Raw genomic sequence first — 24,152 nt, forward strand, 5'->3', positions numbered from 1 at the left:
TTATTTTATGGTTGAGATAGTGTCATGCTGTGTATAGCTCAGGTTAGCCTCAAACTGCCCCTACCTCCTCAGTGTTTACTGGCATGCACCATCATCTCCAGCCTTTTTACATGTTTTGAATTTAATTCTCAATGAAAGTCATTTATAAACTACATACTGCCCTTAAGAATATTTCCTCCCAGTCAATGGTTTATTTTTCTATGCTTAGTAATGCCTTTGGAAGCATGATAGGCTTAAAGGTCCAAGAATTCAAATTTATGAATCTTTTTCTTTCTTTTTTTTCTGATTTTCTGATTCTAGAGTTTTAGCTAAGAAATCACTGTGTGGTACAAATGTACACATGTTATTTCTTCTAAATATGCATACACATACATATATACGCATATACACATATATAAGTATATATACATGTGTATATATATAGAGAGAGAGAGAAATGGAGAAAGGGAGGGAGGGAGAGAGGAAGGGAGGGAGGGAGGGAGGAGGGGAGGAAGGCAGGAAGGGAGGAAGGAAGGGAGGAAGGGAGGAGGGGAGGAAGGGAGAAAGGGAGGAGGGGAGGAAGGGAGGAGGGGAGGAAGGGAGGAGGGGAGGAAGGGACAAAGGGAGAGAGAAAAAGTTTGTCCATAACTCATAACTTGTTTTGAGTTAACTTTTGTCAAGATGTGAGCCAGTGGGCATCTGGGACACACATTAGCTAAATACTAGTAGTGCTTCATTTCAAGTAAACTTAAGATAACAGTTTGATATATAAGATTAATGGGCATCTAAAACTAATTTGTATCATCAGAGATAAATGAAATAAAAACTCATGCAAAGTGAAAAAAATGTTTTATACACAAGTTGAGTCAGTTTCAGAGAAACAAATATTTTATGTTTTCTCTAAAGTGTGGCCTCTAGATTTTACTTAGAAACTTAAACTACTAGACGTACAGATGACATGAAAGTGACTGTGACACTGGATAGGGGACAAAGGGAATAATGGGGTGAAGTGCACCCCACATACATGACATAATTGTTTGACAGGGTCTGTATCTAACAATGAATGAAAAGCAAAACTAGGAAATACTTATATCTTTCTTTTAAAATATTACCTTATAAAACAACAAACTTCTTAAGGTAGGTTCTGGTTTATAGTATTTTTGTTTGTTTCGAAACAGGGTTTCTCTGGCTTCCCTGGAACTCACTCTGTAGACCAGGCTGGCCTAGAACTCAGAGATCCGCCTGCCTCTGCCTCCCAAGAGCTGGGATTAAGGGTGCGCGCCACCACCGCCAGGCTTGGTTTACAGTCTTCTATGCTACCTTCTTAGGTCTGCATGACATTATGGCTACAAATGTGTACATTGCTCTCTCCTGTGCACGGGCCCTTTGTGGAGATGTATTTGGTCCGAGGACTGATCAGATCATAGCAAAGTGCTGCTTTAACTGCTTGATTAAGTGCTGTGTGTCCACGTGCTCTGGAAATGCCGCTTCAGACTTCTGAGCTGCAACATAGCTTCTCTGAAGATCTCCAATCTGTAGGAAATACCAGATCAGGAACAGAATAAGATCTACGTATTGGAAAGATGTCAAGAGTTCTCAAAAGTAAATTATTCAGTTTAGAATTATCTAAATTTTAAATCCATCATAAATAATGAGGTAAATAAAATTATATAAGTAACATATGCTCCATTATAGTTGCTTAGTTATGAATCAGAAATGCGTGTTTTCTCTCTCTGTTGCTAAGAGCACGGTACGTATAAAAGGGCATTTGCAAAGACTCAGGCCTGTATAGCTATAATAAATGAAACATCCAACAGAGACATTTGATTAGCATAGTATCTCTTAGGCAGAAAATTTAAATAAAATATATTAACTTAAGATATAAAGGCCAGGCACTGGTAGCACACAGCTTTAATCCCAGGACTCAGGAGACAAAGACAGGAAGATCTCTGTGAGCTCAAGGCCAGCCTCATCTACAGAGCGAGTTCCAGGACAGTCAGGGCTATACAGAGAAACCCTGTTCCAAAAAAGATAAAGGAAAAAAAAAAAAGATGGGGTGGGGGTAACTGGAGAGATGGCACAGCAGTTAAGAGCACTGGCCGCCCTTCCAGAGGATCTGGGTTCAATTCCCAGCACCTAAATGGCAGCTCACAACTGTCTGTAACTCAAGTTCTAGGGAATCTGATACCCTCATACCAATGCATATAAAATAAAATTAAATAAATTGTTTTTAAAAGATATAAATTATGTTCTGAGGGGTTCTAAGTAACACTAAACATAATAATGCAGGGCAGATACTGGTTTTTAAGTTTATAAAGGGTATCTCTAATGTTCAATGAACTCTGCTTATGTCCAGTACCAAAGAAAAATAATCTGCCTTCATTCATGTATGCACTTCTGAAAAGACAGAAAATTTTTAGTATGTGCACAAAAAATCTAGATGATTCAACTTTGATAGATTTTTAATAACATATATATGTATGTATTTTATATTTAAATGGTTTCCTTTTAAAATCATAACATTGTCAACATTATTATTTCATAATATATCAAAACATTGCCAACATTACTTCTATTTTATAATATTTTTCTGAACTATCTTATAAGAATTAAGAATTCTTTGAGCCAAGAATCATAAAGGTACACTGATCCTCAGGTGAGCTGGCCTTCCTATAAAAAGTGTCTGTGCCTTTAACTAAGTGGCAGCATGGCACAGTGCAAGATGGAAGGGCATCATAGGAGCTGGGCTTCAGTCTGGAATCTCACGTTGCTAGGTGGCTTTAGGGTGCGTCTTTGTTTTGCTTCAGGTTTAATTTTTATCATTTTTAATTATGTATAGGTGTGAGTGCATGTGGGTATGTGGATGTGTGTGCAGGTGCTAACAAAGCCAGAGATGCAGAATCTCTAGGAGCTGGAGTTGCAGGTGTTTGTGAGCTGCCTGCCGTGGGTGCTGGGGACCAAATTCTGGTCCTTTGAAAGAGCATCAAGTGCTCTTAATCACTGACTCATCCCCAAAGACCCCTGCTGCTTGGGTTTTATTGCGACTGGATCTTGTTGGTCTAACCTTGAACTAGGGACCCTCCTGCCTTAGCTTCCTGCGCCCAGTGTTTTACAGCCTCCACACCAGTCCTATGGATGCCTTGTAACCTCTGTGAGCCTCAGGTTCCATGAAAATGCAAGCATCAAGAAGCAGTTTTCATCTGCTTCATTTTTTTGCTATGTCTTCTATGCTGACAACAGGGCCTAGAACACAGAGAGGCTCAGCAAAGAAACCTTGATGGGGTTTTGCAGAGAATTCAAGAAGGTAAGTAAAGCAGCTGCAACAGAAGCTGGTATCTAGTAGCTGTTCCCCAAATTGTAATATGAGTGGGAGCTTTTTCTATTTTCAAAACAGACACATGGATAATTTCGTGATCATGTTATAAAGATACAGCGCGTATGTCTTTAGTAAATAAAACCCTGTACTTATATCATAAACATTTTGAACTGTTTCTTAATCCTCAAGACAGACTTACTTTTCAAGGGTAAAAATGCTGAGATGCTTTGGTGCCCTGGCTTACTTGTCTGTGTTTTATGAAAATAGCTCACTCTTTCTGTTGACTTCTGGATATTAACTGATTGGCAACAGAATATTAACAACTACCTTCCCCCCGTATTGCTCATAACAAAACAGCATTCACTACCAGCCTTAATTCATAACAATCTTGAGAAAGGTGTGGTGGAAATATGATCTGCAGATAATGGACAGGATTCCTTTGCTGTAAAAGTCTATTATAAATCCTTCTTGGGCCAGGAATTATCTCACAAGTGTTCTTTAGTGATTAAATGTGGTATTTCAAAATGTAAGAGATTTCTTCTGCAATTTATAGTGGTGTTTTAGTCAATACCCAGTGATAAAGTTTATTACATAATCTCCTGAAGTGAAGATATTTGTGATAAAAAATTTTAAAAAGTCATTTCTTTCAGATTGAAAATAATCAACCTTCTGTTCAGAAAGATAAGGTTTAAAATGTATTCAATCTGTATTTTTTTAAACCAAGAAAGATCAAGAATGTGTCAGATGATAAATTAATAAAGGAAGAAAATACCTTATCAGAGATGGTTGCAAAATTAAAATGCGGCTCATACATATGGGGTGCTAAAGAGGATGCCGTCTGTAAGAGCGCTCTTGCCTGTGGGGAAGAAACGAGGAGAAGGCAGCCATATGAGCGCATGTTAGACTATAGCTATGACTTCTTTAGGTAAAAAAAAACTTACCTGGGACAGGAACTTAAAACAATCCCATGGAAAATACAAATGACATTCCTCAGGAAGTGCAATGATGTAACAAAATATAGCTTACTCTGGACAGCCTGGCAAAATTATGTTAGTGATCCATACTTCAAAAGAGGAAATAAGAGACTTGAATAGGGTAGACGTACGTTATTTAAGAACCGCTGCTTCTTTGAGGCCAGCCTGGTCTGTAAGAGCTAGTTCCAGGACAGGAACCAAAAGCTACGGAGAAACCCTGTCTCAAAAAAAAAAAATCCAAAAAAAAAAAAAAAAAATCCAAAAAAAAAAAAAAAAAAGAACCGCTGCCTCATAAAGTTTGCATTTCAGTATGATACATAATTTGAAATTCGATTTTCTCAAAGCTTAAAAAAAAGGTCTTCTTGATTTAAGCTTTTTCGTTGGAGATCAACTTAGGCGGCTTTAACAGTCTGTTCCCTCATAACAACTTGACATCAATACATTTCACAGTCATTTCAAAGTCCAAAGTTGTGTGTTGGATGAGATGGAGCAAACATTCACGACCCTGCTGATCAGTCTGCTAAGTGAAACAGCAACAGGAAGTGGCAAGCTTTCTCTAAAGTACTGTCCTAGTCAGGGTTCCTATTGTTGTGACGAAACACCATGACTGAAAGCGAGCTGGGGAGGAAAGGGCTTATTTGGCTTACACTTCTGCATTGCAGTCCACTACTGAAGGAAGCTAGGACAAAAACTCACAGGGCAGGAACCTGGAGGCAGGAGCTGGTGCAGAGGCCTTGGAGGGGTGTTGCTTATGGGCTTGCTACTCATGGTTTTCTTATAGAATCCAGGACCACCAGCCCAGGGATGGCACCACCCACCATGGGCTGGGCCTTCCCATATCAACTACTAATTAAGAAAATGCCCTACGGCTTGATTTTTATGGAGGCATTTTGTCAACTGAGGCTCCCTCCTTTCCAAAGCCTCTCCCATGTGTCAGGTTGGTATGGACTAGCCAACAAAAGTACTCAAAGCATGAAACAGGCTACATTTCACACGATCATGCTTTGCACAGACCATGTTTTGCATAACAGGAGATGGTAATGCGTGTACCACAGTTCATACCATGCCACTAAACAACCCCCCGCCGCAACCCAAAGACCCTGAGAACAAATTCATGCATCATTTTTTTTGAAATGGAAAAAAGGACACCAACTTATATAAGACAGTAGATACTAGATTTTACTATAAAATGGGGGATATAAAACTTTTCAACACATCTGAAATCATATGGACACACACATGCCTCACAGTACTGAGGTACAGATGCAGGCTGCAGCGGCTTTTTAAGTGGGTGCTGGGGATCTGAACTCAAGTTCTCAAGCTAGTGTGACAAGCATTTTACTGACTGAGCCATGTCCCCGGCCACTTCAGCAACACTGACTTAGACTTCCCATATGCCAGGTGCTGTTTCTGGTGCTGAGAACGCAGAAGTTACATAACAGACGCGGTCCCTGCTTTCAACAGCCAGCAGTCTGCTCTATATACCAATAGCTAGTAAAACAAGAAAAAGGAAACACCACAAGATGTGCGAGGCCTCCAGGGCTTTTCTTAGACCGATGCTGGGTTTTTCCAAGGAGATGACACTTAAGGCTCATGTGACGAAAAGAAACTTGTCACGGCAAGTTCTGGAGCACTGCAAAGGCCCGAAGGGAGACAAAGCCCTGTGTGTCTGTAGAGCAGTGGGATTGCTCATGCACCTAAAGCCGGTGAGAAAGGAGCACACAGATATAGTCTCCAAGGTAGGGACCAGAATGTAGGGCCTGCACAGGCCAGGCCAGGACGCCTGGGCTTTAGTCCAAATGGAAAGAGAAGGAACTGGAGGGTTTTTAAAAAGCACTAATAAAACGATAGTTTTATAACAAAATCCATTAGGGTCCTCAGAGGAGGATGCGCCGCTGCCTTACTCACTCGTCATTAAGTCGCTCGGTAGTCTCCCTTGTAGGGGTGTGGGGGCGATGGCTTAGTCAGTAAAGTGCCCACCGGGTGTGTGTGTGTGTGCAGGAAAGAGATGAACATGGGGTAGAGAAGAGGGACCACACCAAGCTAGGGGTGGGGTGAGAGGATTGCCAAACAGTGTGGGTGCAGGAGTGCCAGACGGGAAAAAAGGGGGGTTGAAAGGGGGCTGCTAGGGCACTGGCAGGAGCAGCTACACCACAGGTGGGAGACAGTGCGTTTCAGGTGGGAAGAACATGGAGGTGTACGTTATTCCAATAAATCAGATGTTCAGTTTTGGCCGCGGAGAAGTGAAGTGATGGGCCCAAAGCCACACAGCTGGTAATAATGGAGCTGGTAACAGAACCAGGCCTGTTGGACCCTAGAGCTATTTTAAAAGTGTAACAGATAATGAGGGCTAAGTGTCCCAGCTTTCCTCTGAGGAAATGCAGCTCTCTGACCTGTTCAACGTGGCCTTTCCGCATCTCCAGCACGGCCAGGTTGTTGTAGGCCTCCGCATGGTGGTTGTTGTGGACCAGGGCCAGCCGGAAGCACTGATGGGCCAAGTTTGTGTCTCCTATCCCCTGAAAGGAAAAGTGCACGTGCGCACATGAAGCCACAGGCTCCCCACGCCACACCCCCCCCTCATTTGGAATATAAATCTCCCCAGCTACATAGAGAAAACCAGCACCAATCACAGCGGGGAGGTGTGAGTTCTGTGCATGAATTTAACTTGAGGATATAAAACGATGAAAATCTCCAAATTGTCAGCTGGATTTATTATGTCTGAGAATTTCTTCACATGAACATATGGTGACTTTGTCCTTAACAGGAAATGCACACGCATGCACCACATAGACATACACACAACACACACACACAAAACATACCACAGCAATGTGCCCCAGGTTGTACCAGACGTCAGCTGCCTCTTCTTCATTTTCGGCCAGGGAAAGGGCACGCTCAAACGAGGTCAGAGTCATATCATACTGCTGGGCGTAGAAGCAGCACAGCCCCAGGTTGTTGAAAAGCTGGCAGTTATAAACTCCCATCTGCAAGAGGCGTCTTTTCAAAGAGGAGCACAAAGTTGCTGTTAGACTACCTTTACCAACATTGTTAGAAGTCAATTCATTTAATAATTTTGGGACCCCTGGTGAACATTGACACAAGCATATCAATAAATGTTTTAAACAATGCTTATAACTTGTCATAGGGCACGTATCCAGGGACAAGGTAGGGAAAGTGATTTGTTTTGTTTTGTTTTCTCCCTGAAAAAGCTTTATTAGAAAGAAAGGAGAAGTGGTCACATAAGTTCATACATGTTACTTCAGAGGCCTCAGTACCTGCAAGGAATTCCCTGACACCTGCTCCAACCTGCAGAGTGTGCTCCATGCTTACCACCAAGCCTTCAGTAGTGCCCTGGATTCTGCCATGTACTGTGTGGTACAGATGTGCTACAGGCTCACTCCAGGGAACCTCTGCCACGGAAGGTGTGACTGGAGTGGGTCTCTGTGCTCCGCACTCAGCTGTCCCAAGGAAGCTCAAGAGCCCCGCTTTGCTTCTATGCATCATTAATCCGACAGCGCTCAGACACACAAACGAAAAGCCAGCCTAGCCGCTTGAGAAGCCCGTGACCCACTTTAGGGGTGGAGAGGTTGGCCAGCTGCACACGTGCGGGGCGGCATCTGTTTATTTTATGCTTCCAGCATGTGTTTAGAAAAGCTTGTCAGTTGCCAGTCCGTCCCTGTATATTACAAGGGCTGAAACCACCAGGTGAAAGTGAATTTTAGGGGCCATTGGTATGGCTTGGTTGGTAAAGGCACCTGTGTCCAAGCCTGACAACCAGAGCTTGATCCCAGGGACTGGGGTAGTAGAAGGAGAGCCCCGGAAGGAAGGGAGCTAGTTTTCACAAGCAAGCCGTGCAGTATGCACCCCTCCCCGACATGCACAGATAAACAGTGAACGTAATGATCAAAAAGTGTAGCTTAGAAGCCACATAAAGGACAAAATACGAATGTGCTCAAAACAGAACCAGACTATAATATACTTGGGAAAAGCTGAAAATGTCTCACAGAACAGGTGACCCTGTCTTAAGTCCTTGTTAAGGTTCAGAACACAGAGCACCTGCAAACCTTCCTGCTCCAGGCTCCCTGACTTTAGGTTTGTGGTAGTAAAGGGCAGTGGCAGCAAGAACTATTTCAAGAAGCTCTTTAGCCTCTGTTGTTTCTTGACAACTAGCATAAACTCACACAGAGCTAAAATGAAAACTTGGCCACACAGGTTTGTTTTTCCAGGATGCCAGCCTGCACATCCGCAAAGTACCGAATATCACTTTAACCTCAGGAAGCAGCCAAGAGACGCAGTTCTTAGATTTATACACCTGTGGCCTTTCTAGCATTTCTCTACGTTTTCATTCAATCCCCATACTGTCTCACTGACTTGGCTGCAGGCGCAATGTAACGCCCACCTGTAAAAGCGGAGCGCAATCTCTGGCTGGTCAGAATAAAAGTGGTTGCTTCCGATGCAGGCGATGGCTTCCACGTGAGTATTGTCTTGTTTCAGAACTTCTTTGTAGTACTCCGCAGCAGAGGAAATATTGTTCATTTCCTAGTCCCCATCCAGACAGAAGAGCAACGTTTTATTAACACTGGACAAGAAGCTGCTTTTTTTTTTCTGACTAAGTTCGTTCATTCAACAGTATTTATTTCAAGCCTGCCATATGTCAGACTCTGTTCTAGACAGTAGGGACGAAATACGAACAAAAACATGAAGTCATCGTCCCCAAGGAGATGACAGCTGGGGGGAAGACAAACAAATGAGTCAGTGTAATGTCAGGGAAGGATGAGCCATGGAAAGAAACGGGGTAGGGTGAGCGGAGAGCGAAAGGGAGGCAGGGGCTGCTTGTTCTCAGTCACCTTGGAAGAAGCCCTGTCTAACAGAGCTATAAATGAAGAGAGGTGTTGGAGCCAGCATGTGGGGGTCGGGGGGGGGCAGTCTCATTTGGCAGAGAGACCAAAGCACACAGTCCTAAAATGAAAACACTTAGAAGAAACATTTTCAAGTGAGCCTGGAGAAGGGGCAGCCAGAACCTGCTGAGGCACTGTGAAGAGCCTCAGACTCCATACTAAGTTGAGAGCCATCAGGGGATTAGAAACAGCAGCATGTCCCAAACAAGCTGCCTCGTGTTTAAGGAGTTGCCGGTGACTGACTACAGGCTGTACCAAACAAGAAGAAAAGGCCAAAGAAAGACCAGATCTAGGAATGAAACGAAAGCCACCCAGACCTAGTTTAGAAATAAATACATACATAGGTTAAAAAGGACAGGCTCCAAAAAAAAAAAACCACAGAGAAACCCTGTCTCGAAAAACCAAAAAAATAAGTAAATAAATAAAGGTACCACCTCTTACATCTACCTCAAGGACCAGTCCACCCTCCAGAAAGCTTTCTTTATGTCCAACTTCACACAGATCTCTTCTGCCTCTCAAGCTACATGACACCCATTATCACCCACACACTTGGTCTTACCACAGGAGGACACTTATTAATGTTAGATCTGAACCATTTTTTAAATCAAATCCAAAAGATCCTGCCAACTGCAAGAAGCACCACACACTGCTTCTTTAAACACAGAACTAGTATTTGGTACAAGACTCACTTGACCAGGCTTGTACTCCAGACCACATTTGCATCTTTATACACAGAAAGAAGTATGTAAAGTAAGTTCTTTCACACACAGTCAAATTCTTCCAAGTCCCCGTTTCACTTGGTCATCCGTGTACTGTCTGTGCACTCGGTGCTTTGCTCTTTAAATTTTATTAATAACTTTATATGTCTGTGGGATACAATGAGCAGCCTTGACAGGCACATAGTATAGAATGAATGTATCTAGCTATTACCCATGTCTGTAGCCTCACCTACTTCTCATCTTTGAGATGAAGAGGGTTAAGATCCACTACAATGCTCCATACAGTGCTCCCTACCACTGCTCAGGATTCCCGTGCAAGCTCCTGCTTTGGGAGGCTGACGCCTGTGCTTTCTGGATTTAACCAGCAGGTGTCAACAAAAGCTTTCAGGCAACAATCAGAAGTAATTACCATCTTCACCATGTTGGTTAATTGGAATAATCGCCAGGTTTCACAGGGGCTGCAGATGAGGAAAACTACATAACAGCTGTTACTTGGCTACAAGGAGCAAAAGAAAAATGTGGTATATATAAACACAATGGAATACTATTCAGCCATTAAGAAGACAAAGTTATGTCATTTGCAGGAAAATTGATAAAACTGGAGATCATTGATGTTAAGGAGAAAAAGCCAGGCTCAGAAAGATAAGTATGTTTTCACTCAAGAAAAAAAAAAAAGACTTGAAACAGAAAAGTAGAGAGATGACTGGGGGAAGGAGGAGGGAGGACACAAGACAGCGAGGAGGTGGTAAATAAGATCAAAGTACATGAACCCCATTACTTTGTACAACTACAACATGGTAATGCAAGGAAAGATGCACCCCGATGTCAGAGATGTTCAAATATGGAAAAGGGGTCTTGCGAGTCTATACGCATATGTGCGTGCATGTGTTTTACTATGCGTATAGATGGGTGTGTACATGTATGGACATGCATGTGGAGGCCATGTGTCAACCTTGGCTGTCACTCTTCAACGACCAGCCAGTTTGAATTTTGCGACAGGGCAACTCACTGGCCTGCAATATAACTCCCAGTTGGGTTAGGCTGCAGGTGCTTGAAGACCAAGTGCACTGATGCATGGTTCTCTCTCAGTGAAGTGGCCAAGGGCCAGCCAGAGCACTTTTTCTTTCTTGTGTGTGACATTATTTGTGCACAAATTTGTCTATGTATGTGTGTGTGGAGGCTGGATGCCAATGCTGGGTGACTTCCCCTATTGCTCACCCTATTTTCTTTTAAGAACGGGTTTCTCACTGAAATTAGAGCTCATTAGCTAGACTGGCTGGCCATTGGGTTCCAGGAATCTTTCTGTCCCAACCTCCCCAGTGCTGGGGTTACACGTGCACACCACCTCATTTGGCCTTTTTCTGTAGGTTCTGAGGACTGACCTTGAGCCAGGCAAGCACATTCTTAACTGAGTTATCACACCAGCCCACTGTGTGTTTGTATTTCCTCACCAAAACATGTCACATTCTCATAAACTACCCAGTTCCTTTTCAGGGAACCTTGGTTTCTTTACATCTTTTAATCAAAAGAACAAGATATAAAACATCTCTGCATAGCTGTACACTCTACTAGAGGGAAATTCCCAAAGTAAAAGTGCCCCCCAAAGAACCTGGTTCGACCTCTCCTTGGTGACTATAAAAGCTTCCGGGTGGGCTGCATCAACCATGTATCAACCGTCAACAGTGCTCACACATGGAATTTGTTTCTTCACACCCTTGGGAGCCTAGGTTCTGTGGAACTTTTTCACCTCTGCCAGTCCAATCAACTGGGAAGTGGCCTATGGCTGGTTTAGCTTTTAACTCTTTAATTCTGACAGAGATGGGGCACTTAACATATGAGACATCACACTTGCTTTTTCTGTGAGTTGCCAATGTGTGTCCCGTGTCTATTTTCTTAGCTAGCCTGCCTTTGGCCCTCTATCACTGGCATTCTGTGTTGCTGTTGAAGAATAGCACAGGGAGAATAATCTATAGTGAACAGAAAGGTGTTCAGCTATGTTTCGGAGGCTGCTGAGCCCAAATCCAGAGGTGGTATCTGGCGCGGCCACCACACCTACCGGACTCTCACCTGCCATCTACCTCAAGCACAGCAGGCATTTTCCTGGGTGATATCCTAACCTTTTAAGTTTGATTTTATTTAATTTTTTTCTACATAGGATTATTTTTTGAGCTCATAGGGTTCTGCTTGCCTCTCCCTTCCCAGTGCTGGGATTAAAGGTGTGCACCGCTGTGCTTGGCTTTGGTATATAGGACATCTATGTAGGGAATGAAAGTTCTCACACATCAGTCTTTACTGTTATGCCTTTATTACTTGGCTTTGGATAAAAAGCTTTTCCTCAGGTAGAAGTGACAGGTGGCTCAGTGTTTAAGAGCACTGGATGCTTTTCCAGAGGCCCTGAGTTCCACTCCCAGCACCCACATGATGGCTCACAAAAGCCCTCTTCTGGCCACAGGCACCAAACATGCGCTGCGGTGCACAGACTTACATCCAGGTAAAACCACCATACACAAAAAAATAACTGAATAAATAAAAAGATTATCCTTATTCTAATTTATACAAATAATCTGCTTATGGTTTTGTTTTTTACATGTTCATGGTTTCTTTGCTGGATGGTTTTAACTCTCAACTTGATACAACCAAGAATCACCCAGGAGGAGAGTCTTAATGAAGACTTATCTAGACCAGGTTAGCCTATGGGATGTCTGTGGGGGCTGTGTTGACTATTAGACCAGGTTAGCCTGTGCGATGTCTGTGGGGGCTGTGTTGACTATTAGACCAGGTTAGCCTGTGTGATGTCTGTGGGGGCTGTGTTGACTATTAGACCAGGTTAGCCTGTGCGATGTCTGTGGGGGCTGTGTTGACTACTAGACCAGGTTAGCCTGTGCGATGTCTGTGGGGGCTGTGTTGACTACTAGACCAGGTTAGCCTGTGCGATGTCTGTGGGGGCTGTGTTGACTATTAGACCAGGTTAGCCTGTGCGATGTCTGTGGGGGCTGTGTTGACTATTAGACCAGGCTAGCCTGTGCGATGTCTGTGGGGGCTGTGTTGACTACTAGACCAGGTTAGCCTGTGCGATGTCTGTGGGGGCTGTGTTGACTATTAGACCAGGTTAGCCTGTGCGATGTCTGTGGGGGCTGTGTTGACTATTAGACCAGGTTAGCCTGTGCGATGTCTGTGGGGGCTGTGTTGACTATTAGACCAGGTTAGCCTGTGCGATGTCTGTGGGGGCTGTGTTGACTATTAGACCAGGCTAGCCTGTGCGATGTCTGTGGGGGCTGTGTTGACTATTAGACCAGGTTAGCCTGTGCGATGTCTGTGGGGGCTGTGTTGACTACTAGACCAGGTTAGCCTGTGCGATGTCTGTGGGGGCTGTGTTGACTACTAGACCAGGCTAGCCTGTGTGATGTCTGTGGGGGCTGTGTTGACTATTGCTATAGGGAAGAACCAACACATCATGGGGCTCACCATTCCCTAGGCATGGTGTTCTAAACAGTATGAAAAGAGAAAGCCTATTGAGAACAAGCTAGGTGTGCTTGTTCTCTCTTTGCTCTTAACTAGAGGTGAGATGTGACTAGCTGCTTAAGTTTTTGCCTTGACTTCCCCCTCGGTGATGGGTTTTAATCTAAAATTGTAAGCTGAATAAATCATTTCTTCCCTAAGTTGTTTTCATCAGGATATTTTACCGAATAGTTTCATGTTTTGAAGTTTTAACTCTTTTTTAAAAGTTTAAATTTGAGATCTAGGGACATGGTTCATTCAGTAAAATTCTTGTCTCAGAAACACTGAGGACCCGAGTTCAAGGCCCAGAAACCACATTAAAAAGCCAGCTGTGGTGACTTGTGTGTGATTTCCGTGCTGGCAAGGGGAGTCCTGGGGCCTATGGGCCAGCCAGGCAGCAACTAGCCAGGCTACACTAATTGATGACCCCCCGTTTCAGAAACAAGTGAGATGGCTCCTACGGCCTCACACCAAGGTGACCTCTGGCCTCATAGTACACATATATGTATACACATACACACAGCTTAAATCTGGCTGAAATCATTGTTTTAATACATGAAACATCTGTTCATTTGCTCTAACTTTAAAGTATTTAATTAATATCCAGTAACTCAATCTTTGTCACATTCTAAATTTTCATGTGGAGTCTCTTTTGGTCCTTAAACTTATTCCTGCATCAGAACTGGGTAAATCATAATAGTTCGAGAATAGATCTTAACAGCATATACTTAAAATAACATTTCCTTATATGTAAATATTGCCTCAAGTGTGCAATAAACTTGATATTAGTTTAAGTGATTTTTAAAGTGGTTATTTCTGAGCCAATTCATGAAATATGAACTATACTTACAGCTGAATTATTTGAAGTAAAATTGCAAATAGCTCAAGGATGTGAATTCTGCAGTGGTTTTGCTCAGAATAGCAAAGGAGCGCATTCAAAATACAAAGGCCTGTGACAGAGATTGATGGGCCATACTTCTTACACATGCCTGAGGCAATTTCCACACACAATAAAGTTGAAAGGCCACTGGAATAATATTTCCAAGATTAGGTTTCTAATTTCAGACTTTTTTTTTTTTGGCAAAGAATAGTTAAAATGAGGGCCTTTCTACCAAAATGCCTCAAAAAATTTCAAAAGCATCAAAAATTTAATAAAGATGCATATCTTAAGAAAGCATCTGTAAGAAATGCAAGGAAGCAGAGGTTATACATGCTCACTGTAAAGCAGGAAACACGCAGACCATGACAGAATGAACACAGCGGTAAGGAAAGAACACAAAGGGAAAACCCTAGAGGAAAGCAAAGTCCTCAGAGGCAAATGTGGTGTGGCTGCAAACTAAGGACTTAGCTAATTATCCTCCAAACCACCGTCACACAAAGAGCAAAGGAATCCTCCAGAAATCTGGCTCTGGCGTGGTTAGCTTTGGCAGAAAGGAAATTAACTGCAAAGGCGGGGTGGAGGATGGGGGGGGGGCTCTACAGGGTCCTTGCAGGTAGGCCACTCTCCTCTCTACTCCTCTCCCTGCTGCTGCCAACTCCACTCAGAAGAGAAGGGGAAGGTAGCCAATAAAACACTGTTATCTATAGGACCAGTGGGTGTTGTGGTGCACAAGGGCAACCCCAGCACTCCAGAGATGGGGGCAGGAGGATGGCGAGTTGGAGGCCAGGGAATCTGTTCAGAGCCTTGGCCTGTCCCAGCCTTAGCAACAGTGACTGCATCAGACAGGCATAGATGGAATTCTTCTGAAAAGCAGTCATAATTAAAGATGCTGACAGCTAAATCTTCTATCAAAAGGAAGGACAAAGGGTCTGAGAAATGGCTAATATCAAACTGACTTTTAAAAATAATGCATTTCTATCCACCATCATCAAACAGAAATTACCTCCATTCATAGTAGTACATCCATTCATGTTACACCTAGGAATACACGTGTGCATGGAAGAGTTAACAGAAGACCTGAGGTTGCTATTCTTAGGAAGGTATGCACTGGGGAACTCAGCTGATTCCTGCTCTCATACAAACTTTCCCCAGATGACAGGAGCCTTGCTAATGCGACACTATTGGTACCGTGTGGTTTGTGCTATTACATGCTAGCTCTGGTACATGATAGGCACATGGTGTCCACACACAGTCTCTAATGAGACTCCTGGCAGACAACACTCTGCAGGAGTTGTCACAACTTGTTGCTGGAAGAATTAAGTGTGCTCCTTGTGACTCCATGTTGTGACTACCCTGCAGAGACGCACATTAAAAGGGTGTTCTTCTGAACAGAGCTGAAACATTCCATCCTGCAGGGACACTATTAAGCTCAAAAAGTGAACAACTCAAATGCCTCAGGAAGTCCCTGAAACTGACTGGATGCACTGGGTTCCCCTTTCCCCAAGCATATATCCACTGTCAAGAGAAGCACTGTCAGAAAAGCTGAGCTGCCTAGGAGAGGCTCAGACAAGATGAACCAGCCAACGCCCCTGGGGGAAGTAGGCACCAACCAGTTCAGCTGCCTAAGAGAAGCAAAGATCAGCAGACCTACATGGAAAAGCACAGACCACTTGCACTGCCTGAAACAGACAAGTCTCCAACCTGTGAGCTGGCAGCATGCTCTGGGTTTCCAGATTTTGTGAGTTGTCACCCAGGCTGGGATGGGCTTTGGTGATGCCTATGAGTTATTTCTGTTCCTGTAAGTAACCCTTCATCTATACTCCTGTAAGTAACACCCCCCCCCCCCGATGATGTGGACTTGGGTGGTGTCTGCACTTTTGTCTGTCACCGGTTCCCTAGGTGGGATAAGTAGATGTTGGTAGTGTCAATTAACACTGCACTAGCCGAGATCTTTTGGAAGCTTATCCCTTGCTTCCTCTGAACTTTGCCCGCGAGCCTTTTCCCTTTACTTTTGAATTTGTTTTGTGTCTTTTTCCACTAACACAATGTTCCTTGCTGGATGTTTTATGCTGTGTTTTGGGAGTATTAACGAAAAGACTGAATTTTAGCATGGCTTGGTGACTCCCCCGACAACCTTTCTGGGAATGATCACAAAACATTCACTGGAGCACAAAAATGAATGAAGCAACTACAAAGTTATGTCATAAGGCAGCCTACTTACCCACCCTGTCAATCTAAGTCATTATGCCTGCAAGGCTAAAAAGAAATATGTCTCTCAAGGCACTAGTCTTAAAATCAGTATGGAAGAGCAGAGAGATAAATTTTCAATTATAAAAGAGAAAAACCAGGGGGTAGGATTACCTAATCTAGCCTTGGGATTATTGTAATGCTATAATAATTAGCAGGAAAGAGAAGTTAATGAAACTTTTCTGTTGAATCTGAAAACATGAATCTAAAACTGTATAAGAATAAGAGTCCAAACTATGAAGGCAAACCTACCAGCTACCATTAGAAAACTACAGAAATGTAGCTAGAATGAGCTTGGTAAGACGCTGGGCAAACAGACCAATGAAACAGATAGAAGGCTCAGGCATGTCTACCAGAAATGGGGAAAGCAAGCAAACAAAGAAAACCCCCACATAGCTGGTGTTACAGATCTTGGGAAAGGATTAAGTGTGCTGAGATAACAGGCTACCCATGCAGGAAAAATAAGTTAAATTCCTGTCTTGTATCATTGACCTCTGGGTGTTTAAAATACTTCATTATAAAAATCTAGCTGAATTAAACACACACAGCAAAATCTCTCCTTATACTGCTGAATCACAGCCAACGATCTTAATTTTATAAACTGCTCCCTACTAGGACCCCAAGGGCCCTATGAGCTTTTTAAAGTAGCACACAACCTCAATTTTACACCAGCCTTAAAAATAACGTGAACCTTACCTCATAGATCCTGGCAATTCCACAAAGCAGGGTCACCTCGCCTGGAAATTTATCTAAGCCTTGTTTGAATAGATTTAAAGCAGTCACGGGTTGATCCAATATGATATAAACCTAAAAGCAAGATATATTTTAATAAGATTACTTTAAGCAAGATTTATTTCAATAAGATTATTTTACTGGTTTTTAAAGTAATAACATTTATATAACAAGTTTTAATTATTGGTTAAAAACAAATTTTCTCCCAGAAATTAATGAATTTTCATAGACATAATTAGATTCTAATAATGACTTTACAGTATATCTGCATATTGTACATAAAATTCATCACCCCAAGAAATGTTTACTGTGGGGATGTTCTTGTCACAAAGACTCGGTAATACATAAACGAGAAAGGGCCAGGGGAGCATCTTCCTGCTGCCCACACCAACCCTCCACTCCCTATGAGTCTTTCTCTGATAGTCACATCTGTTTGGTTCGTCTCTTGACTCACTAATTTCAACCAGGGTAACGTGCATGACTATGGGTTTCAAGCTACCCACGGGAGCCTGGAGGGCTCACGGGTGGATACACAATGGAAGACAATGACTGTCCTTCACCTAGGAAATACCGGTAGCCAAAAGTTCAGCAGGATGGAATGTGGTCTTACAAGTCCTTTGTTCAGCTGTGACTGATTTTAGGCTTAGGCTCACGCAAGCAATTCTAACTGCTATGAGATCATGATTGCAACGTCTGTGTTTCGTCTAGAAGACAGCAGCTCACAGCCCTTTCCCCACCTTTCCTGCTCTTTTCCTGCGCACAGCACATTTCTTAACTTGGAAACTTTTCTACAGCTGGACCACAATAATGTAATACCTACCACTTCATCAAGTGTTTTCATTCAAAGAGGCCTTGATGAGGCTCAGGCGATGACGTTATCCCAATATAAGTAGAGCTTCCCTTCTCGGAAATGTTTTACACAGAAGTAGTCTCAATTTCTGATTTTGGGGTATTCTGGGGGTATTGCAGAACACAAGTCTAAACGTGAAATTCATTGATTTTTTTTAAATGTTTTCATTTTTACTTTGTGTATGGGTGTTTTGTCTGCATGTATGTTTGTGCACCATTTGTGTGCCTAGAACCCTTGCAGGCCAGAAGAGGGTGTCAGATCTCTTGGAACTGGAGTTCAGATGGTTGTGAGCCATGATGTGGGTGCTGGGAATCGAGCTGGATTCTCTGGAGGAGCAACAAATGCTTTAACTGTTGAGCCATCTCCAGCCGTTTCACTGGTATTTTTCCATGTACATGTAAGGCAGTTTTACACTTGTGGCAATCATATGGTGGCATTCAGTACATTTCAGATTTGGGAGCACTCCAGATTAGGAATGTTCAATCTGCACTGAAAATTCTAGGTGGCCCATGTACTGGAGCTACAGTCACATCATACAGCACAGTGGACTTGAGCTTGCTGCTCTCAGCTCAGTGATGCTGAAAATTTGACCTCCTGCAGTCTCATTTTCCTTAGCAGCACAAAGCAAGGTATAAAACCTACCCTGTAGGGTTACTTTATGGATTAAATTAACCTGTCTTTGCTAACAAGCCTGCTACAATATCCTACACTGAATCGTGCTCAGAGCTGAGTAACTTATGTCCTATAAAGCAATCTACGAAGCAGTCCCTGTTCTTAGAGCAGGGTTTGCTAGCACAGGCCTGGGATCTCAGCTACTCAAGAAGCTGAGGCAGGAGGATGGTGAGTTCAAAGTCTATCTGGACTATACAGTGAAATCTTGTTTTGAAAACAAAGGGGCTTGTTTTATACAACCTGCTCAGGTTTGCGACAAAATAGACTGCAGAAAATACCTTTTTGTTACCTACAGGGTGGTGAGTCTGTGGTGTTTCCTTCTGTCCTAAAAAAACAATCTGTCAAAGGAATTTTCTTTTTTTTCCCACAGCCATCAACTCCTTGTGCCGTGGGTACCCTCCATATGCTATTTTTTGCTTGCTATAAAAAATAAGTCTGAACATATTAACTTGCCAAATATTCCAGAAGGAACTGGCAACTTTACCCCATTCAGTGGCCAGCACCCTAAGTAGACAGTTTTCACTCAAGTTAAGAATATTTACTTACTTTCGCCAGATAGAGAAATGTGTCTACCATTTCCTGCTGCTTCAGGGCTGACTTAAACTGCTTCTCTGCTTCACGGTACATTCCTAACCTAGAAACAGCCATTTAAAAAATCAGACATGCCATTGGAAAATCAACGCTACATCATTGTTTTTCAAACACTGAGGATATGAACAGACACATCTCACCCTAGAGCAAGCATATACCAAAGCAGGTGATGCTGGGCACACAGACAGTAACAGGTATGCTAACAAAAGCTAGCAAGAAGCCACCTGTCTCCCAGAGTTATGAGATAGCTAAGCCTCGGATGGTGTAAAGACTACAAGCGTGTTGCAGCAGGACCACAAGCTGTCTCTAACGGGGTCACATCAGGTCACCACTGCGAGAGCTTATAATCAGCTGCACATATGGCAAGTGACCTGGATAACTGTGGAGCTGCCACTTCGCTGAAGAGCTAAAGGACAGTGCTTCTTTGAAAACATCTCCTTCCCTAAGACAAGCCCTGTCCCCTTTAGTTATCCCTATACTATCTTAATGAAAGCAACAATTGCCAGTTGCATCCTACAGCTATAGCATCGCTTTTCTACAGATCTTGCTTTCCTCTGCCCGTGAATCTGAAACTTGATCCTTGCCTAAGTGACAGTTTTGATGTCAATGTCCACCCCTGTGGCCCAGGAAGCATGGGTCCTACCAGGACATTCACCAAAGCACATATGACTTTCATTCAGCTTGTCCTGAGTAGACCTGTTCTGCTTTCTGATAACTATTCACTCTTAGCAATCTATGAGCTACTTAGATGTACTTTTTCTGTAAAATAAACTGAAAATTATTTACAATATGATCCATGGGGCTAATCTCACATGCAGCTGGAAAGAATAGCTTTGGTCATTTTTTCATGATCTAGACTTCAAGCATTGGTGTAGCTGATATACTAGCAGCGGCTGGAAGATGGGATTAAAGTGATGTAAGGTGACTTCAACAGATTAGCGTAAAGTTAGAGGGCATGTAAGGAGGCAGAGGTCCCTTCCTCTTCACAGACTATGTATAAAATATTATCAAAGAACCCAAAGTTCTGAGAAATAGAAATAATAAACAATAAAATGAATTTGTCACACGAATTATTGAACAAAAGAACAGAGTATGGCATATTCAAAGATATCTAAGGAATGGGGAAATTGCTCAGTTGATAAAGTACTTGAAATAGAGCATGGGGACCAGAGTTCAATCCCCCAAACTATATACGATCTGGGCCTAGTGACATGCACATGTAATTCCAATGCTGGGGTGACAGAGACAAACGGGGGAGATCACTGGACCTTATTGGACAATCAGCCTGGCCCAACTGGCCAACCTCAGACCAAGAGAACATGTGAGAAAAAGGGGTAAGGCACCTAAGGAACGACACCTGAAGAGGACCTCTGGCTTCCACATATACACACATCCTCTCTATCTCCCTATTTCCTACACACACACACACACACACACACACACACACACAGACTTTCAAGAAACACATTTAGATACATATAAATAAATAAATAAATAAATAAATAAATGACACATCAGTCAGGTTCATAAACTTGGGCCAATGTCAGAGAATCCAGAGCGACAGTGCCCTACAGCTGCCAACCGTTTCCCTGCAAATGAACCTCACACAGCTGTGAAGCATCACCGTACCACATTTCACGATGTTAAAGAGATGCGAAAATGAAGAGGATAGCAAGCATGCCCTTAACGTCGTGATAGAAAAGGGCTAAATGTGTTCACTGACTTAGATGGCCAAGAGGAAAATTACTTGCAGAAGAGTGAGTAAATCAAGAGAATAGTGGATGAGGACTCAACTGTTGGGTGTGTGCTGGCATGCATTTCTGGGGGGAGGGGGAAGCAATATGATATATGTACACAGAAAGGAAAGTGGATAGCATGTAGGGACAGGCTGAGGAATTCATTTAACTGAAAAGGACATGACAACGCAAACAGTGAGAGACATGAGAAAGCAGACAGACAGGGACAACAGCACTAGACTGCACTAACGGTTCAAATGGAGTCATCAAGGAGCCCAACAGCAGCTGTCTGTGCGGATCCCCTCACCATAAGCAGGAAGGAAGTGCTTTTCAACCTGTGGGTCACGACCCCTTTGGAGGTCAAATGACCCTTTCACAGGGGTCACACACCACACACATATTCTGCACATCAGATATTTACATTGTGATTCGTAACAAGAACAAAATTATGGTTATGAAGTAGCAATGAAAATATTTGATGGTTGGGGTCACCACAACCAGAAGGACTGTATCAAAGGGGCACAATGTTAGGAGGGTTGAGAACCACTGCAGTAAGTGAAAACGAAATGTCCAGAATTAGGGCACTGCAGTGGGGCTGGGCAGTAGGAGAGGAAATCGAGAGTGCAGAGGTAAGGTCAGTAGGATATAGTGGCCAGGAACAAAGGCTGAAGTCAGCTTCAGGCCACATCCTCTAGTAAAGCAATTCTGACCTCAACAGTTGACATCACAAGCTCTTTCTCTGGGTTCCCAGTGTGTCATGCCCTTGCTTCCATAATAATAGGAATCATCATAATAATTATTTGTTGTCTGTCTCAGCATCTGAAAGTAACATCTAATAAATCTTTGTGGTCCCATCTGAGAGAGGTTGCTCATTGGCTAAGTGGATGACTATGAACGAGGGAACTATGAATGCATAGTAAAGATGCTCTGAAGGACAGAATGATGATGTAACATGATAGAATGCGCTCATTTGAAAGGAGACTCACCATATAAATGGCATCACCTGTGGGCAGTAGCAAGCATCTGAGTTATGCTTTCCTTTAATTATCAACCACATCTCGAGGTTTTGTATAGAAGCTCAAGATGTTAAAACTGTCTTTAAGAATTAAACTCATAAAATTTTAACATTATAATGATCTCACATTATCTCTCGTACAAAACACGTTTCAATTTATTAGTGGGGAAAAATGATTCAGAGCTGTATGCGAGGCGTCTAAAGGGAAAGTCTCCTTAATTTCCACAACAGCACAAGCACGTTTTCTGCCCACTTCTTCTTTTCCTCACAGAGCGCTGGTCTAGAAAATATGACTTTTTTCCTTTCCATTTTCCCCAAAGGTTCTAAATTTTCTGAATATCAGCCTCAAGCATCAGATTGCACTAGAATTAGTAATGCCTCTGCTGACCTCTCAGTTTGTTTTCTTTTGGATGTATCTAAACATTAAGCACTTTTAAGAAATATTCTGGTCCTATAAAAACCATAACGATTATGGAAACAGGAGCAGAGTGTGGCAGACTGCTGATGCTGACTTCCCAGAGATTGAGGCAGGAGGAAAATGAGAGCCAGTCTGGGCTGCATGGTCACATTCTGTCTCAACTAAATAAATAAAGTGTTAATAAAAGAATTTGAACCAGTAAATGAAACTGAAATTCTTGCTGTATCACTTCTTAGCTCTATGAATTTCAACAACTTGCTTCACATTGGCCAGGCTCAATCTTCGTCAACTGAGCAGCTGACTCCAGATGCTGTGAGTCTTAAGCGAGCTCTGCAGGGCACTCTACAGATGTGAGGCATTTGTGTAAGTGAGGTCCTGAAGCCAGGAGGACAGACTGAGTTGAACACTCTGGGTTCTAGTCCCAGGTCTGTCGCTAACCAGCTCATGGTGGAAAATGACAACTGAGCTCTGGCCTCAGCTTCCTTGTGTGACAGGTTCTCAGGGCACATGTCCTTACCGCTGTCATGTGACGGTTCAGAAAACGTTTGCTCAGATAAGCCCAAGTTGCCACTGCTTCATGAGGAAACTTGGTTATTTTTTCACCATCATATTGGATGACATAAAAATATTTCCACTTTTAAAGCTTTCACAGATGGGGAAGGTTTTACCTGTAGTAGCATTTTCCGATCTGTACTTTCCACCACCAGTCCTTGTACTGAGAATGCTCTGTGGAAAGGGATGCCAAGTCCAAAGCCTTTGAAAACAATTCATTTCCAATTACAAAATGCTTTTCTAATGGAAAGCAGGCAGGAGGATAAATAATTAAATAAACCACATAATTAGCATCAATCAAAACATGTATTAGAAATTAGACAGAAATTCCAGTTGCCCAAGTTTCCAGATGGCCCCACAAATTCCCCCTAAATAATCAGTTCCAGGCCAGAGGGCTAGCAGCACAGAAGTTGGAGACATTGGTCGAAGGGAAGCAGATGTACAATAAATCAGAATATAATTTTAATATACAAGGCACAAAATTGAATTTAAAACACTAGGATTTTACTCTTCCCACTTTGTAGCTACTCTCTAAAGATTCAAAACGCCTCAAAACTCAGTGATGGCAAGCTTTCTGTATGTAAGGTGGGTCCAGCGGCAGTCCCCAGTTCAAATACAGCTGTAGAGAAAGAGAAGGACGAACTAAGTAGACAGAAGAGGAGTTTGGAAGAGTGGGAGCCATTGCTCAGGAACAGGGTATTTGCCTCATCTGCACGACCAACCCTGGGGTTAATCATAATCACTAGCTACAGCAGAGGACAAGTGAGGCACCGGCTTGCTATGGGGCCTGGGGCCAGGGCTTCAGCAGGCAAAGTGCTTGCTGTGCAGGCATGAAACATGAGCTCAGGTCCCAGTCCCCAGGAAAAGCTGGGTGTGGTACCAGGGACCTGTAACCTCCATGTTAAGGAACATACATGACTTCAGAACAAGAAAGAAAGGGGCTTTTGGAGCGTGGGATGGCACAGAAGAGGCTAAGAAGTCAGTACTTGGGTTCCTGCTGCCTTCAATGATCAGAACTCAAGGCTCTGATGTCACTTTACCTTCTAGTAATCAACGTTGTCCTCCATATTTAACT

At 42.9% G+C, this 24,152-nt stretch overlaps 1 protein-coding gene across 2 annotated transcripts in view; it reads right to left on the bottom strand.

The window, feature by feature from the left end:
• Positions 1-556: 556 nt before the first annotated feature.
• The window catches only part of Ttc8 (tetratricopeptide repeat domain 8), a 52,551-nt gene continuing 28,955 nt past the window's right edge, over positions 557-24,152 (bottom strand). For both annotated transcript variants that reach the window (XM_041633266.1, XM_041633267.1), the window contains 8 exons: positions 23,194-23,279; positions 19,312-19,399; positions 17,208-17,318; positions 8,669-8,808; positions 7,092-7,266; positions 6,663-6,785; positions 4,068-4,151; positions 557-1,512 (listed from right to left, as the gene is read on the bottom strand). In XM_041633266.1, the coding sequence (XP_041489200.1) occupies positions 1,396-1,512; positions 4,068-4,151; positions 6,663-6,785; positions 7,092-7,266; positions 8,669-8,808; positions 17,208-17,318; positions 19,312-19,399; positions 23,194-23,279 (924 nt within the window). In that variant the 3' untranslated portion in view covers positions 557-1,395. The remainder of the gene's footprint in view (positions 1,513-4,067; positions 4,152-6,662; positions 6,786-7,091; positions 7,267-8,668; positions 8,809-17,207; positions 17,319-19,311; positions 19,400-23,193; positions 23,280-24,152) is intronic.

This window comes from Microtus oregoni, unplaced genomic scaffold (genome assembly GCF_018167655.1).
Source record: "Microtus oregoni isolate MIOR12 unplaced genomic scaffold, Mior012 000043F_ref0000047, whole genome shotgun sequence".
Taxonomy (NCBI): Eukaryota; Metazoa; Chordata; class Mammalia; order Rodentia; family Cricetidae; genus Microtus; species Microtus oregoni.